The sequence below is a fragment of the Mauremys reevesii genome, linkage group 9 (assembly GCF_016161935.1).
Source record: "Mauremys reevesii isolate NIE-2019 linkage group 9, ASM1616193v1, whole genome shotgun sequence".
Lineage (NCBI taxonomy): Eukaryota > Metazoa > Chordata > Testudines > Geoemydidae > Mauremys > Mauremys reevesii.
The window spans coordinates 62,313,167-62,326,653 of NC_052631.1; the positions used below are offsets into that span (position 1 = coordinate 62,313,167).

General features: G+C 44.8%; 2 protein-coding genes across 4 annotated transcripts in view; one reads left to right on the plus strand and one right to left on the minus strand.

Annotated features, from left to right (window-relative positions):
• LOC120371376 overlaps positions 1–13,110 on the minus strand; it is a 29,065-nt gene extending 15,955 nt beyond the window's left edge. The window contains exons 1-3 of one of the 2 annotated variants that reach the window (XM_039487044.1): positions 12,893–13,110; positions 12,104–12,171; positions 9,210–9,402 (exon numbers count right to left, since the gene is read on the minus strand). In XM_039487044.1, coding sequence (XP_039342978.1) covers positions 9,210–9,238 — 29 coding nt within the window. In that variant the 5' untranslated portion in view covers positions 9,239–9,402; positions 12,104–12,171; positions 12,893–13,110. The remainder of the gene's footprint in view (positions 1–9,209; positions 9,403–12,103; positions 12,172–12,892) is intronic. The other variant, XM_039487046.1, reaches the window with a different exon arrangement.
• LOC120371377 (cis-aconitate decarboxylase-like) lies at positions 103–7,440 on the plus strand. Of its 2 annotated transcripts, none has more exons than XM_039487048.1 (6): positions 103–168; positions 762–816; positions 3,462–3,649; positions 4,145–4,237; positions 4,618–4,823; positions 6,090–7,440. In XM_039487048.1, exons 1-6 carry the CDS (start codon positions 148–150, stop codon positions 7,006–7,008), a joined length of 1,482 nt encoding a protein of 493 aa, XP_039342982.1. In that variant the 5' UTR covers positions 103–147; the 3' UTR covers positions 7,009–7,440. The 2 variants fall into 2 exon arrangements, with proteins under 2 accessions (XP_039342982.1, XP_039342983.1); XM_039487049.1 differs by having other exon boundaries at positions 4,148–4,237.
• Positions 13,111–13,487: the final 377 nt, after the last annotated feature.

The following is a 13,487-nucleotide window of genomic DNA, read 5'->3' on the forward strand; positions in this document are numbered from 1 at the left end:
TTCATTTGTAGACTAACACAAAGGCAAAATTCAAACAGCTTTGGAAGGGTATATAAACCCTGACACCAAACAGACACCTCTACCATCGCTTGAGGAGACCTTCCCAGTGCTCAAGAGAAATCAATAGACACATTTAGAACCATCAGAATGGTCTACTCAATTTTACAGGTAATGCTATTTCATGCTGAAAATCTATCCCTAGCTCATTCAGTTGTTTAGGTGGTTTGATTTTAATTAGGTTTTGGGGAGCTCCTCAGCTGGTTCCACTGACTTCACTGGATCTATGATCATTTAATTTTACACTACCTGGGGATCTGACCAATGTTTAAAAAATTAGCTGGTTTTCATTGACCTACCTTTTGACCTACTAAAATGGTCCATGTTTTATCTATTTCTTCAATGTATTCCATGTATTTCTGTATAGGGGTATAATGTTTTTATGAATGATCTGTACTTCATATTCTTAATATCTATTCAGAATTTGTCCTGTTCCCAGTTGTAAGGGCTTGCCTGGCAGTTCTGAATCTTAAAACTTTATCCTGCAAATTCCAGCCGAGTGCGTCCTTTCCCTGATTGTTCTTGGCACCCTTACCAGACTGGTTTCTAGTTATCTAACGGCTTTGAAACAGGGTTCAATTTACCTACTTCTTGTTTGAACTGTCACTTTTTTACAACTCAGGATTTACAATGCAAGCAATGAAAGTGTTCTTAAAATGCCTGGTTGCTTTATATGACAAACAGTATCTTTCTCTTGTCTTTAGAGATCCCAGAAGGTTTTAGCAGCTTCCCGACAGGTACACAAAATTTCTGCTCAAGGTTTGTATCTCTCAGTTAAAGAAATGTTTCTCTTTCTCTCTTTTTTTTAAAGTCTTCTGATACGTCAATATGTAAACATAATTCACAGGAACTGGGTTAAACTTAGAAAAGTATCTTAAATTCTTGGAAGCCAAAATGTATTAATTATGATGATGATTATTATTGTTATGATTTCACTTAAAGACCAGTTTAAGTAAATTATTATTACATTTCAAGCTGAATTAACATGAACAATATAACATACAGGTAAATAAAGGTACATTAAAGGTGTATCAAAACACACATTTACCTATTTTAGAGCCAAATTATGCCATTTTTAATTAGGCAGAGATTGCACTAGTGTCATAGGGAATCTTGCCTGGAAAAAGACTATGAATATTTCACTTGTACTATAACCATGTACTTAAATGTTTAAATGGTAACTATCCTATCCTATCCTATGCTCCTGCATTGTCATTTATTACATATTTAATCTAGGACTAGTTATTAAAATTGTTTAGACTAATTCACTATGTGGTCCTACTCATTGTATGATCCTGTTATTCTATTCCCAGCTACAGTGGTATAAATCCAGAGTTCCTCCACTAACGTCAGAGAGCAGAATTTTGCTGTATAGATTTTTTTTTACGTCCTAGAAATTCTCATAGTTGGTTATTTTACCTTTTTTCATGTTTACATTAGATGTAACAAATGTTGATCAAAGAAAGTGACTAAATAAAAAATACAGTAATTAAAAAAAATCCATGGACAACCATCGACTCTAGCCAAGTCTAAGCTATACGAACTTTTTATTAACCTCTTATTTTTAAAGAGCGCATATCACAGATGGGAAAAAAATGCTGCTCTCAATATTTATATACTGATGGAAGGGTGTATAGATATTACTTTACACTGAATTCCCAGAGAACATTTTCCTGTTGTGAAGGAAGCTATCAGAAATTTCTACTGAAATGCAGCTGCAGTCATGCTTTTCCTACTATATCTACAAAGTTGCTTTGCATCATTGCTTCCCTGCCCTTTAGTGAACTGATGCTTTATTTGTAGCATGCATGGGATGCACTCTAGATCTATGGAGGGGATACAAATGTGTAAGGCAGAGGTTTGCAAACTGCTACATGTGGTAGGTTCATAGTGCAGTGTTTTATACAATCTCTATACATGTATGAATCACTGATGAGACTCACAATTGTCTTCACAAGTGGAATATGAGCCTCTGGATTTGAGTGAGACTCATACATATTTTTAGACAAATTGTGGGTCAGTTGCCATGATATTTGAAAGTGAAAGTTTCAAATGTGACTTTACTCCACATTAGAGCTGTTCAAAAACATTTTGACAGAACAGCATTCAGTCGAAAAATGAAATTTTGTCAAAATCCAAATGTTTTCTGGGACCATATCAATCTAGATGAAATGTTCATTTCATTAAAATAATGATGAAATGTTTCATTCTGACTTTCTCATTTAGAACCATTTCATTTTGGTCTTATATTAAAATATTAATTTCAGTATTTCAAAATAAAAGCCCTACAATTTTAAAATAAAACATTACTTTCAATATAATAGTATGTTTGTAAATGTAATACATGTAATATTATATATGTAATATGTTACATTATATTGTAATGTTTTGACATTATCAAAATGAAATGATTCAACAGCTATTAAATCAAAACATTCTCATGGTCCCAAATTTCAGCTTTTCTTTCTGGTTCAGAATGGAAACAAATTTCAAAATGTCAGTTTCCCACAGATTAGAAATTCCACTTTCCAACCTGCTATACTCTAAAACTGAAACACAAGTAGAAATAGAAATGACAGTGCACGGTGGCTGGATGCTGTACTACTTGTCTGGCCGTTAAGATGACCTCATAGACCCAGAGACTGGACTCCCCACTCCCAAACACACACGCAGGCATGCGCGCATGCACACACACACACATTTGGGCAATTTGAATCTATTTCTTCAGTTTCGGCTTGTTCCTGCCTGGAGATGAGAGCTCTGATCTGAACCAGCAAAGCACTTAAGTAAGGGTTTTCTGTTACATGGCACCATTGACTTTAGTAGGGCTATCATGGGCTTCAGTGCTTTGCTGGATTGGTCCAGAGTGCTGAGCACCTTGCAGGATCAAGCCCTTTATGCTGCTCCAGATTAAACCAACAGAAGATGCTGGATCTAACCCTGCTTTCCTGAAGTCAAGGTAAGTTTTGCCATTAACTCAATGGGAGCAGGACTGAGCCTATTTTATTGAAACATACCTAGTTCATTCACCAGGTAAAGGAGCAGGCATCTCATTTGTCTCCTCTGCCCCACACATGGGAAACTGAGGCACAGAGCTTCTAAGTGATTTGCTGAAGGTCACACAGGGCAGGAACACAAACTAGTTCTCCTAACTCCTAGGCTTACCTCCTTACCACTAGACCATCCTTCCTCTCAAAACAAGGGCTATGGAGGTTCAGCCACATTCACTCACGTTAGGTAGTGACTCACTCCCTGAGCAACTCCACTGAAAACAATAGGACTCTTTGACAAGCAGGGTACTAGTTCATGGGAGCAGGGGTGGCACAATGGGGCCTACGTGTTAACTCTTTGGGTACAGTCCCGCAACTTGGCTGATCCTTGCCTCTTTCTACCTATCCCCACAGTGCTGGAGAAGACTGCTGCAGAGGAGACTGTGACCAGCAGCTTTTCATCCTTCATCCATGGAGTCCAGCCAGAGCACCTGTCTGAAGTTGTTCGTCACCGGAGCAAGAGGATGATCCTTGACAGCATTGGGGTTGGCCTTGTGGGCAGCACAACTCATGTGTTTAATATCGCCCTGCGGTATTGTCAGGTAGGAGCAATACCCAACCATGCCCTTGTTGCCATTAATACGGTACTGCTGTGCTGCATGGGCAGAGAACCAGCACAAAGTCAATGCAGTGCTTAAGTCTCTTTTTTTATGGCATAAGTGGGATGTAATCATGCATAGCCATTGCAGCAGGGTAAATTGCGCTTTCAATGCACAAAGTCACAATCATGGGCTCATTTCCCCTGGAAAATGTCGAGAGCTGACACCAAAGCTCTTGCTGCCAACAAATTGATCACAGCTCTTCTCTACGGAACAGCAGCAAGTAACACTGGGAGGGAGAAAACAGGACGTGCTGGCTGAAATTAAATTCCTAGAGATCAATGACTGGAAAAAGCCATTGCTGTTTTTGGCTTCCCTGCATAAAGTGATAGCAAATTCCTTTGCTAGCTACATACTTTCAGATGTTCAGGTTAGTTTAATGGGGGAAGAATGCAACAGTGCCCTGCTCTCCCTTACTGGATTATCTCCCTTCTACAGCAGCTGTATGCTTCAAATGCCGTTAGCTCTGTCTATGGCAGGAAAGGGTTAAAGCTGTCCCCTACACTGGCTGCCTTCACTAATGGAATTGCGGTAAGGCTTTCTCTTCCAGAAGAGGCTGTTTAATGGGACAGAATGCTTTGGGATAGCCACACCCCCTAATGTACCTGAAACACCAAACACTGGTACTGGCCCGTCATGTGACTGAGGCATGGGCCTTTTGTGACTGGGACCCCGAAGAGAAGTTCACGTGTCTCTGCTCTGCATTCCTGTGAGTGGCACTTTTATCAGCGTGCCAGTTAGCACCAATACCCCAATGATGTTGTTATGAAATTCATTATTCATTATTAATATTAGGAGCTGCATGTGTATTGTGGTTATACCTGGGAGCCCCAGTCTAGACCTGGACTCCATTGTGCTAGGTGCTGTACAAACATGATTTTCACCTGGCTGTTGCCTCTCCCCTGTGGCAGGCTCACTCTATGGACTTTGATGACACCTGGCACCCTGCCACTCACCCCTCAGGGGCTGTACTGCCTGCTCTTCTAGCAGCTTCACAGATGCTACCTCCAAGCTCCAAACCCAATGGCCTGGACTTCTTGCTAGCATTTAATGTGGGCATTGAGGTGCAAGGAAGGCTCATGCGTTTCTCCAAGGAGGCTCACAATATTCCTAAGAGGTAAATCTATTGTGCTTCAGTGAAGAGGGCAGCGCAGCTTAGCAAGAGTTAGCGTGCGGCATAGCAAATTAAATCAGAAATTCTGGAGTAGAGCCAGACCCATCCTATGTGTGATTCACTTAGCACTGCAGTCTAGGCCACTTTATTAAACTCTTCAGGAATCTGAAAAGGAGAGACACTAGCCCAAAACAGCCAGTCTCTCTCAGAGTAAATGATATTATAATAAAGAGTCATCTCATCTATAGGTCTGCACGAACAACAGAGTTTTTGGTTAGTTGGAGATTTTGAAAAATAGGGAAAAATTCTTTTCAGGTCAGCCTGAAAACAAACATTTTTGAAATTTTCTGCTGATCAAAAAGTCATTTTTTTTTTGGTTTTGGGTTGAATGAAACATTGGTGTCACTGAATCTACATCTTTTTTTGTGCTGAAAAGAAGTTTGGGGTGAAAAATTTCCCCCAGATCTATTTTAATCAATAGCTACAGTGTGTGGAGCAAGGGCTAGTGGGCTTATAAAAGGAGTCAGCGAGGAGTCTACACATTTAGGTCCAAATCCTTGATCAATAATAACTCCCAGTGAAGCCAAACTGCTGACACTAAGGAACTCACAGTTTGGCCCACACACTTGCGGGTGGTTAGGCATCATTAATCCAGTGTTGCACCTTAAGAACCTCTGATGACCTTACTATAGTCCTCTGTGATGGGGCAAGTGCCAGCTAACTAGTTTTGAGGAACAAACACAAGGTCATGGTGAAATCACACTCCATTCACTCTAGTTTGTCCTTTGTTCTTAATGTCCTCAGAGGTTCTGTCACAGAGTAGATCTGTACTGTCAACTCACTCACATCCACCATTAGACAGCAGGGCTTGGTCTCCTCCCATGTGTCATTGGCACCTGCCAAGCGTGAGTGTGAAACATCACCAGATCAGAACGGTAGCATTTGTCATCCACTTTGCGCTAATGTGAACGATGATACCTGGTGCCAGAGAGCAGGGAATCAGGCCCTACGTATTTAGATTCTTATGACTCAAAGCAAAAATGGGATGCCTAGGCTCACTCTGGTGTTTTCCCGCTCCCACAGTAAATCAGCATCAGTGTCAGTGGAGCAACAGCTTACACTAGAGGAGGGTCTGGCCCTCTGTTTTGCAATGGTCTTGATGCCATGGGCATGCCCTTCAGTGGCACTTGGGGGCTCCCTATGCAAGAGGCAGGCAGGACTTTCCAGCCCCCTGCTGCGGTGAGATCATTGCTGTGGTTTCCCTTTCAGGTTCCATCCTCCCTCTGTGGTGGGCACCATGGGCAGTGCAGCTGCCACAGCAAAGCTTCTTTCTCTGAATGTGACCCAATGTGCCCATGCCTTAGCAATTGCTGCCTCCCTGGCAGGGGCACCAATGGCAAATGCAGCCACCCAAGCCAAGCCCCTGCATATTGGCAATGCCACCCGCCTGGGGTTGGAAGCAGCGCTTCTGGCTGCCCGGGGGATGGAGGCCAGCCCCCTCATTCTGGATGACATCCCTGGGTGCTCTGGATTCAGTGCGTTCTATGGCGACTATCGGCCCAAACCGCTGCCCCTGCCAGCAAACAGCCATGAGTTCCTCTTGGAGAAGCAAGACGTCGCTTTCAAACGTTTCCCAGCCCACCTAGGGATGCACTGGATTGTGGATGCTGCCGTGTCAGCCAGGAACCTGCTCATCAACTATTCTGGCTCCTTTTCTCCCTCTCTGATCCGTGCCATTCTGCTGAGGATCCCAGTGTCCAAGTACATCAATAGGCCCTTCCCAGAGTCTGAGCACCAGGCTCGACACTCCTTCCAGTTCAATGCCTGCACTGCCCTGCTGGATGGCGAGGTGGGCCTCAACTCCTTCACTGATGGCTGCATCCATCGTCGGGAGCTGATGGAGCTGCTCGCCAAGGTGCTGGTAGAGCACCCTGAAGACAACATAGCCAACTTCAACAAGATGTATGGGGAGGTAGCACTGGTCCTGGAGAATGGAGATGTGCTGACAGGCAGATGTGACACTTTCTATGGGCACTGGAGAAAGCCCCTAAGCAGAGAATCGCTCCTGAAGAAATTCCGATCCAATGCGTCTCACGTGCTCCCAGAGGACAAGGTGAACAGCATCATCATGACAGTGGAAAACCTGGAGAACCTGCCAGACAGCTCCCAGCTGGCCTCTAGCCTGTAAGAGCAGGATGTTTGATGAGTGAAGCATCATCACATTGGAACACTAATTCCCTTCTTTCAAGGACAGAGTCTATCATTCAAAGTGAACTGCAGAGCAAAAATGAAGTCCAAGCACAGATTTCAGCACCTAATGTGTGTGTGTGTGTGTGTATGTGTGTGTGTGTGTGTGTGTGTGTGTGTGTCTGTGTGTGTCTGTGTCTGTGTGTGAAAGAGAAATATGTTTTAACAAATACTTGGTGCTGCTTGATTTGCTGAAGGTATCCCAAGACAATACCCAGAAGTCTTACTGATCTCCAAGAATGATGCAATCTGGGATATCTGTGAACCAGCATCTCCAATAGGGGCAGAAGATTTTTTCCCCAAAAAGATTAATTAAAACTTATTTCTGTGCAGAAATAAGTCAGTGAGGATTCTCAACACCAAAATTTGTGCTAATCTTAATGTTCACCTGCACAGTCAACCTATGGAACTCTTTGCCACAGGATGTTGTGAAGGCCAAGACTATAATAGGGTTCAAAAAATAACTAGATACGTTCATGGAGGATAAGCCCATCAATGGCTATTAGCCAGGATGGGCAGGGATGGTGTTCCTAGCCTCTGTTGCCAGAAGCTGGGAATGAGGAACAGGGAATGGATCACTTGATGATTACCTGTTCTGTTCAGTCCCTCTGGGGCACCTGGCATTGGCCACTGTCAGAAGACAGGCTAGTGGACTAGGCAGACCACAGGTCTGACCCACTATGGCCATTCTTATGTTCTTACACTTCTCTTAATGTTCATCTCTGCTCTTCCAGTCATCTTTTAGATCATTATTAGTTAGTTTTGCTGGTCAAACAGAAAATATGGCAGCATTAGGGTCAACAGCCCAGTATTCTAGACCCAACAAATGATCTGTAAATCTATTGATCAATGTAATGTATGATAATTTAATCTTTGATTGAAAAATCTTGCATTGTTTTGGGTTACTGTTATATACTGTATGGTAAGACACACACCACTCTTTGTATATTCCTATATCTCCTTATATAATGTATACAACATGCTCATTGAGCAGAAATGAAATTATTGATTAATGCTACATGTTTCCAATATAATTTTCATGCAGGCACATTTTATATCACTTGGATGAAATTACCTGTACAGAAAATTATTACTTGGTGATGATTTTGATAGAGCTAGACTCTCTACTGTAGTTAAGGATGTGGGCTGGTTCCAAACTTGTGCCTTTGCCAGCATGGGGGATTTCATGGAAACAAAGAATTTCCTTTCCACTTATTTATTTTTTAACTGTCTACATTGCTGCTAATCCAGACTCTTATGTCATTTTATTTATACAGTTCTTTCAAAATAAAGACTTGAAGTACAAGCTTATTTGCGGAAATATTTATTGCTACAGTGTATTCATCACAAGAAATCCTTACTTTATTCCAAATACTTATAAATAATGGTCTACTTGAATTGTGAGATGATTGTCAAAAAAATTGCAGCTGAGTTGCAGACAAGCCATGGAAAATTGCAGGAAAGTAATAATGGATGTTATTATTTACATTATTACTTTTCTGTGATTTTCCGCTGTTGGCCGCCTGGAGCTGAGAGCGGGTTCTTCTGCTGTCTAATATTGCAGAATCCACAATTTCTGCAATATCGCAGGTTAAGTAGGGCCTTAGTTATACAAGTATATAATGGCTTTTACAATAAATAGTTGGCCACACCCATGGATGGAGTAGTACAATGCACATAATTCTGCAAGAGGGCTAGCAAGGAGTCTGACACTGAGATCAATCATTGGTCCGTATGTTGGAATCTCATGGGCCAGATCCTCTCAGCATACCTACGCCAATGGTGATACTCAGTAAACGGCTGAGGATTTGGCCTATGTTTATCTGTTGAGGAATTATATATCTCTGTTGTCAAGTACAGGCTGAAATGTCCAGATAAGACAAGACTGACTGTTAGTCACTGAGATCTGACAGTGGCCAAATATGATCTCCAATAAATTGCCAAGAGTTTGTCTATAATACAATTGGTTTACAATTAGTGCCCTTCTATGCCAGTTGTAGGAATTTAATTGGTTAAATGCCTATCTTAGCTTACCAGAAAAGTTTCAGGTATTATAGCGCAATCACCCAGATATTCACATTGATTACACCTTCAAAGCCACTCCTGAGCAAACATTAACCCAAACAAAATAACAATCCTCACCCATGATGAAACTCGGTTAAGCTGGACATTGTATTTCATTTTCTGTTTCATTCTGCTGATGGGCAAACAGTGGTTTAAAACCCTGAAGCTGTTCTGAAGATGGCAATACACTGTCCTCATGCTCACATCAGGAGGATCACAGCTGGTAACAAATTCATCTCTTGCTCAGTAGTTAGCACGAAGCCAGCAAAACCTGGGGAAGGCACAGAATTGAGCTCAGGCCCGTGCAGGCTGATGTATATTGGCATATTGCCAGTGACTACAAAGGAGAGACACCGGCTCACACCAGCTGAAGATATGGCTCTGAATTGTTAATATTTATAATTTTGGTGTCATGTAAGGGGCTGAACCTGGTAAGATCGTGAAAACCAGAAACTCTCATTCAATTCTGCAGAGCTCTGTAGAGATTTCCCGTAAATGTTCATCTTTTTTTTAAATGCTTCCTTTAAAAACAAACACACAATCTCTTGAGCTACTGAGTTTTTTAGCTGGGGGAATTGTATGCTGAGAACAATGCATTCAAGAAAATTAGCACCAGGTTCTATTTGCTAACATGTTTGATTTTTTTTTCATCTAAGTAGCGCATAGGCTTTGTGCTAGCCATATGCATTAGGGGTGATTTTCACCCCGTGACTGTTACTTTGAGTCTTTGCTATTCATAATTCCATAATAATTCACACTATGTGACTAGTAAACTAAGTCACATGGTCTTGTTTCTGTCTCCTGGATGGATGACTCCTGAACTCATAAAGAACTTTACAATTCATCATGTGACCACTTCCATGAACATTCAGAACACTGAGCTCTTTACCTTTTTTCATTCCTCCCTGCTCTGCCGATGCATAGCTCAGAGACGATCAGGTGGAATTTGGCAATTGGTAATGCCTGACTAATGCCACACATTAGAGCTGATGATCCCAGATGAGCATCAGCAGAGTATTAGGGAAGATTTCCACACTCTCCATTAAGAGCATAAGAGTGGCCATACCAGGTCAGACCAAATGTCCATTTAGCTCAGTATCCTGCCTTCTGACAGTGGCCAATGCCAGGTGCCCCAGGGGGAATGAACAGAACAGGTCATCATCAAGTGATCCATTCCCTGTCGCCCATTGGACCATTCTTGTACTGGGTTGGAGGAGCAATAGGTGGATCCACAGTTGATTGATGGGATGGCTCCTAGGCACTTCTTCCCTTCACACTTTCCCCCCCTCAGAACTCTTTGCTTTACTGAGGAGCTGCAGAAGACGACGTGCTTGGACATGAAAGAGGAGGCTGGGCTGGACTATTGCAGGATGGTGACCCCCCGCCCCAGACTCTGATTCACTCATGCTCAGGTGTGAAAACCCCAAGGGATTTCTCTGGCCTCTCAAGGACATGGAAAAGTCAGACAGAGCTATTTCAGGCGGCAAAGTAAATCTAATCAGAAAGAGTGGCTGGATAGTCCAGCGTGGGAGCCTCCCCTGTATTTGGATTCTATCCGCTGAACCAGTGTTGGGAGTTAGTAAGACTTTCACTAATGTAGATAAAGCTGAAAGGTTACATACGAACAAGGAGTAATGGTCTCAAGTTGCAGAGGGGGAGGTTTAGGTTGGATATTAGGAAAAACTTTTTCACTAGTAGGGTGGTGAAGAACTGGAATGGGTTACCTAGGGAGGTGGTGGGATCTCCTTCCTTAGAGGTTTTTAAGGTCAGGCTTGACAAAGCCCTGGCTGGGATGATTTAGTTGGGTTTGGTCCTGCTTTGAGCAGGGGGTTGGACTAGATGACCTCCTGAGGTCCCTTCCAACCCTGAGATTCTATGATTCTATGATTCCCTTTCATTCCTGGTGTTTCCACTCAAGCTTGGGAGCCTGAGATGCCATCCAACCATTTAGCTCCACTCCAGGCTGTTATTTCCTGTTCAGAGTGTGTAAGATTTCACCATCCATAGCCACTGCCCTGTCCCCCACCGAAACCTCTTACCACGTGAAGTGTAGCTTGTGGAAGAGAAGTAATAACACCCAGAGAAAACCAGCAAGCTAGCCTGTGTGGCACTGAAAATAAAGTCATGAACACCATGCCACCAAAGTCCCCTGTTTGCCCATCATATGTGGAACAAGAACAGGGCCTCTTTTCCTCTCTCAGATGCTCTGGTCCAGGATAACTGGCATCTAATGTACAAATGGAAACATCCCCAGGTATTTCCTCACAAACATGTTTACAGCACCGAGTGTGGTGAATGAAAGGCTTTTTACAATGCGGCTCTATGTTGGGCATGCAGCATGTTTATGCTGTGAGTAAAGGTAGTAAATACAGGCTCAGGTTGAGAGGGTTCCTGGCCAAGGATCCCAAGAAAACCCAGAGGAATAAAAGTGTCACACGTTGTTTGCTTGTTCTCTGACTTAAAAACGAACCATGAAAACTCAGCCTCCTCAAGGGCTTGAGAATCCTGGAAGGGTGCAGTGAGAGCACATTTGCCGAGGCTGGGTCCTCTGCTTGACAGGAATTATGGGGAAGGCAGTTATCATCAGTGAATGAGAGATGCTAGGTAAGATGGGGATAGGCCACGAAGGGCCTTGGAGGTGCAGACAGGCAGCTTGTTTGATGCGATGGAGAAGTGTCTGGTTCCCTTTATTGCATGTCTGCATTTCATTTTATAGCTGCTGTAAGACTCTCCAGGTGATGTGTTCCCAGCTGTTATTACACTTCTCTTGCATTAAGTGCAGCCACTTGGCATATGTCCTCCTGCATTATGCTCCTGCTCTCACTGAAGCCAATAGTAAGCTTCCATTGACCTCAGTGATGCAAGGTTCAGCTCTATAACGCCACTTGGGAATTGGCCTGCTGGCTCTGCTTATTTCCCCGCCTCCCCCCAGTTAATTTATATGAAGATCTTGGGTCCAGATGGATACTTACAGCCCTTGTTACTGCCATGCAATCATGAAGGGATTTTATCCTTGTAATGCTCCCGGAAGTATTAGCTCCTGTAAAATGGAGATAAAGCACAGGTTTGATCCAGGTACTTGTCCAAGGTCACGCAGAAAACCTGGGGCTGAGCTTTCAAGCCAGGGTGAGATCCCCGGTTGTGGCCCCTTGTAAGGGTCCGGTGTGGGGGCTCGGCCCTCTCAGGTGCGGCTGGGAGCCAGACCGCCTCACTACACGGGACTAAGGAAACAGTTCAGTCTCCAGAGTCCAAGCCCTAGGGCAGGGCAGGACAGCAAACAATAGTTCACAGGCTCAGACCCTCAGGCAGGGCTGAGCAAAACAAACAGTAAATGAGGCCCAAGCCCTAGGTCAGGGCAGGGCAACAAACAGTAGTTCACAGGCTCAGACCCTCAGGCAGGGGCTGAGCAAACACCCAGCAGTTCAGGGGCTCAGACTCTCAGGCAGGGGCTGAGCAAACACCCAGCAGTTCAGGGGCTCAGACCCTCAGGCAGGGGATGAGCAACAACTGGTAAGTCCAGGCTTCTATGTCTGAGCATTGGTGTGAGGGGGGAGACTGCCACCCGTGAGTGGGGTGGCAGGGGGCACACAGGCCCACCCACTCCACTGTGCCTGAGCCCGGGGCCCTAACAGTGGCAGTTAGTCTGCTGCTGTGTCAGTGGGGTCCTGACAGCAACACACTGACATTGGCTCGAAGTCTGCGGCAGCCAGACTGGGGTCGGCTACCCCCAGGCTACTTCCAATCTCCCCCTCCATTGGTACCTGCTCATCTCTAGCGTCCTCCGCCAGGTCCCACACCATGGGCTCCTCGGGCTGCTGAGCACTGGATAGGTCTGGCTGCTCCTCAGGACATGGGGTGAGGGGACTCTCAGGCAGCTCCTTGGGGTACCGGGCTCGGGGAAGGCTCGGCCAGTCCTCCTCAGGGTACCAGGCTCGGGGAAGGCTCAGTCCAACAGGACCTCGGGCAGCAGCGTCTGTCCTCTCCGGCGGCCGGGCGGCAACTGAGCGCTGGGGCCGGGCCTTTATACTTCCTGTCCTGCCCCTTGACTTCCGGGGGGCGGGGACAGGCGGCGGTGACTCCGCCCACAGAGGCAGCTGTTCTGGCTCGGCCCTCTCAGGTGCAGCTGGGAGCCAGGCCGCCTCACTACACGGCCCCGCCCTCAAGGCTGGCTCCCATGCAGCGGGGCCAGCCCCTTCCATACCCCCAAGATGGGAGAGGAAGTCCGCATTTGCGTGGTCCTTCCTGGCCCTATGGCGAAGGGTGAAGGCATAGGGCTGCAGTGCCAAGTACCACCGCTGCAGCCGCATATTATGATCCTTCATGCGGGCCAACCACTGGAGGGCGGAGTGGTCGGTG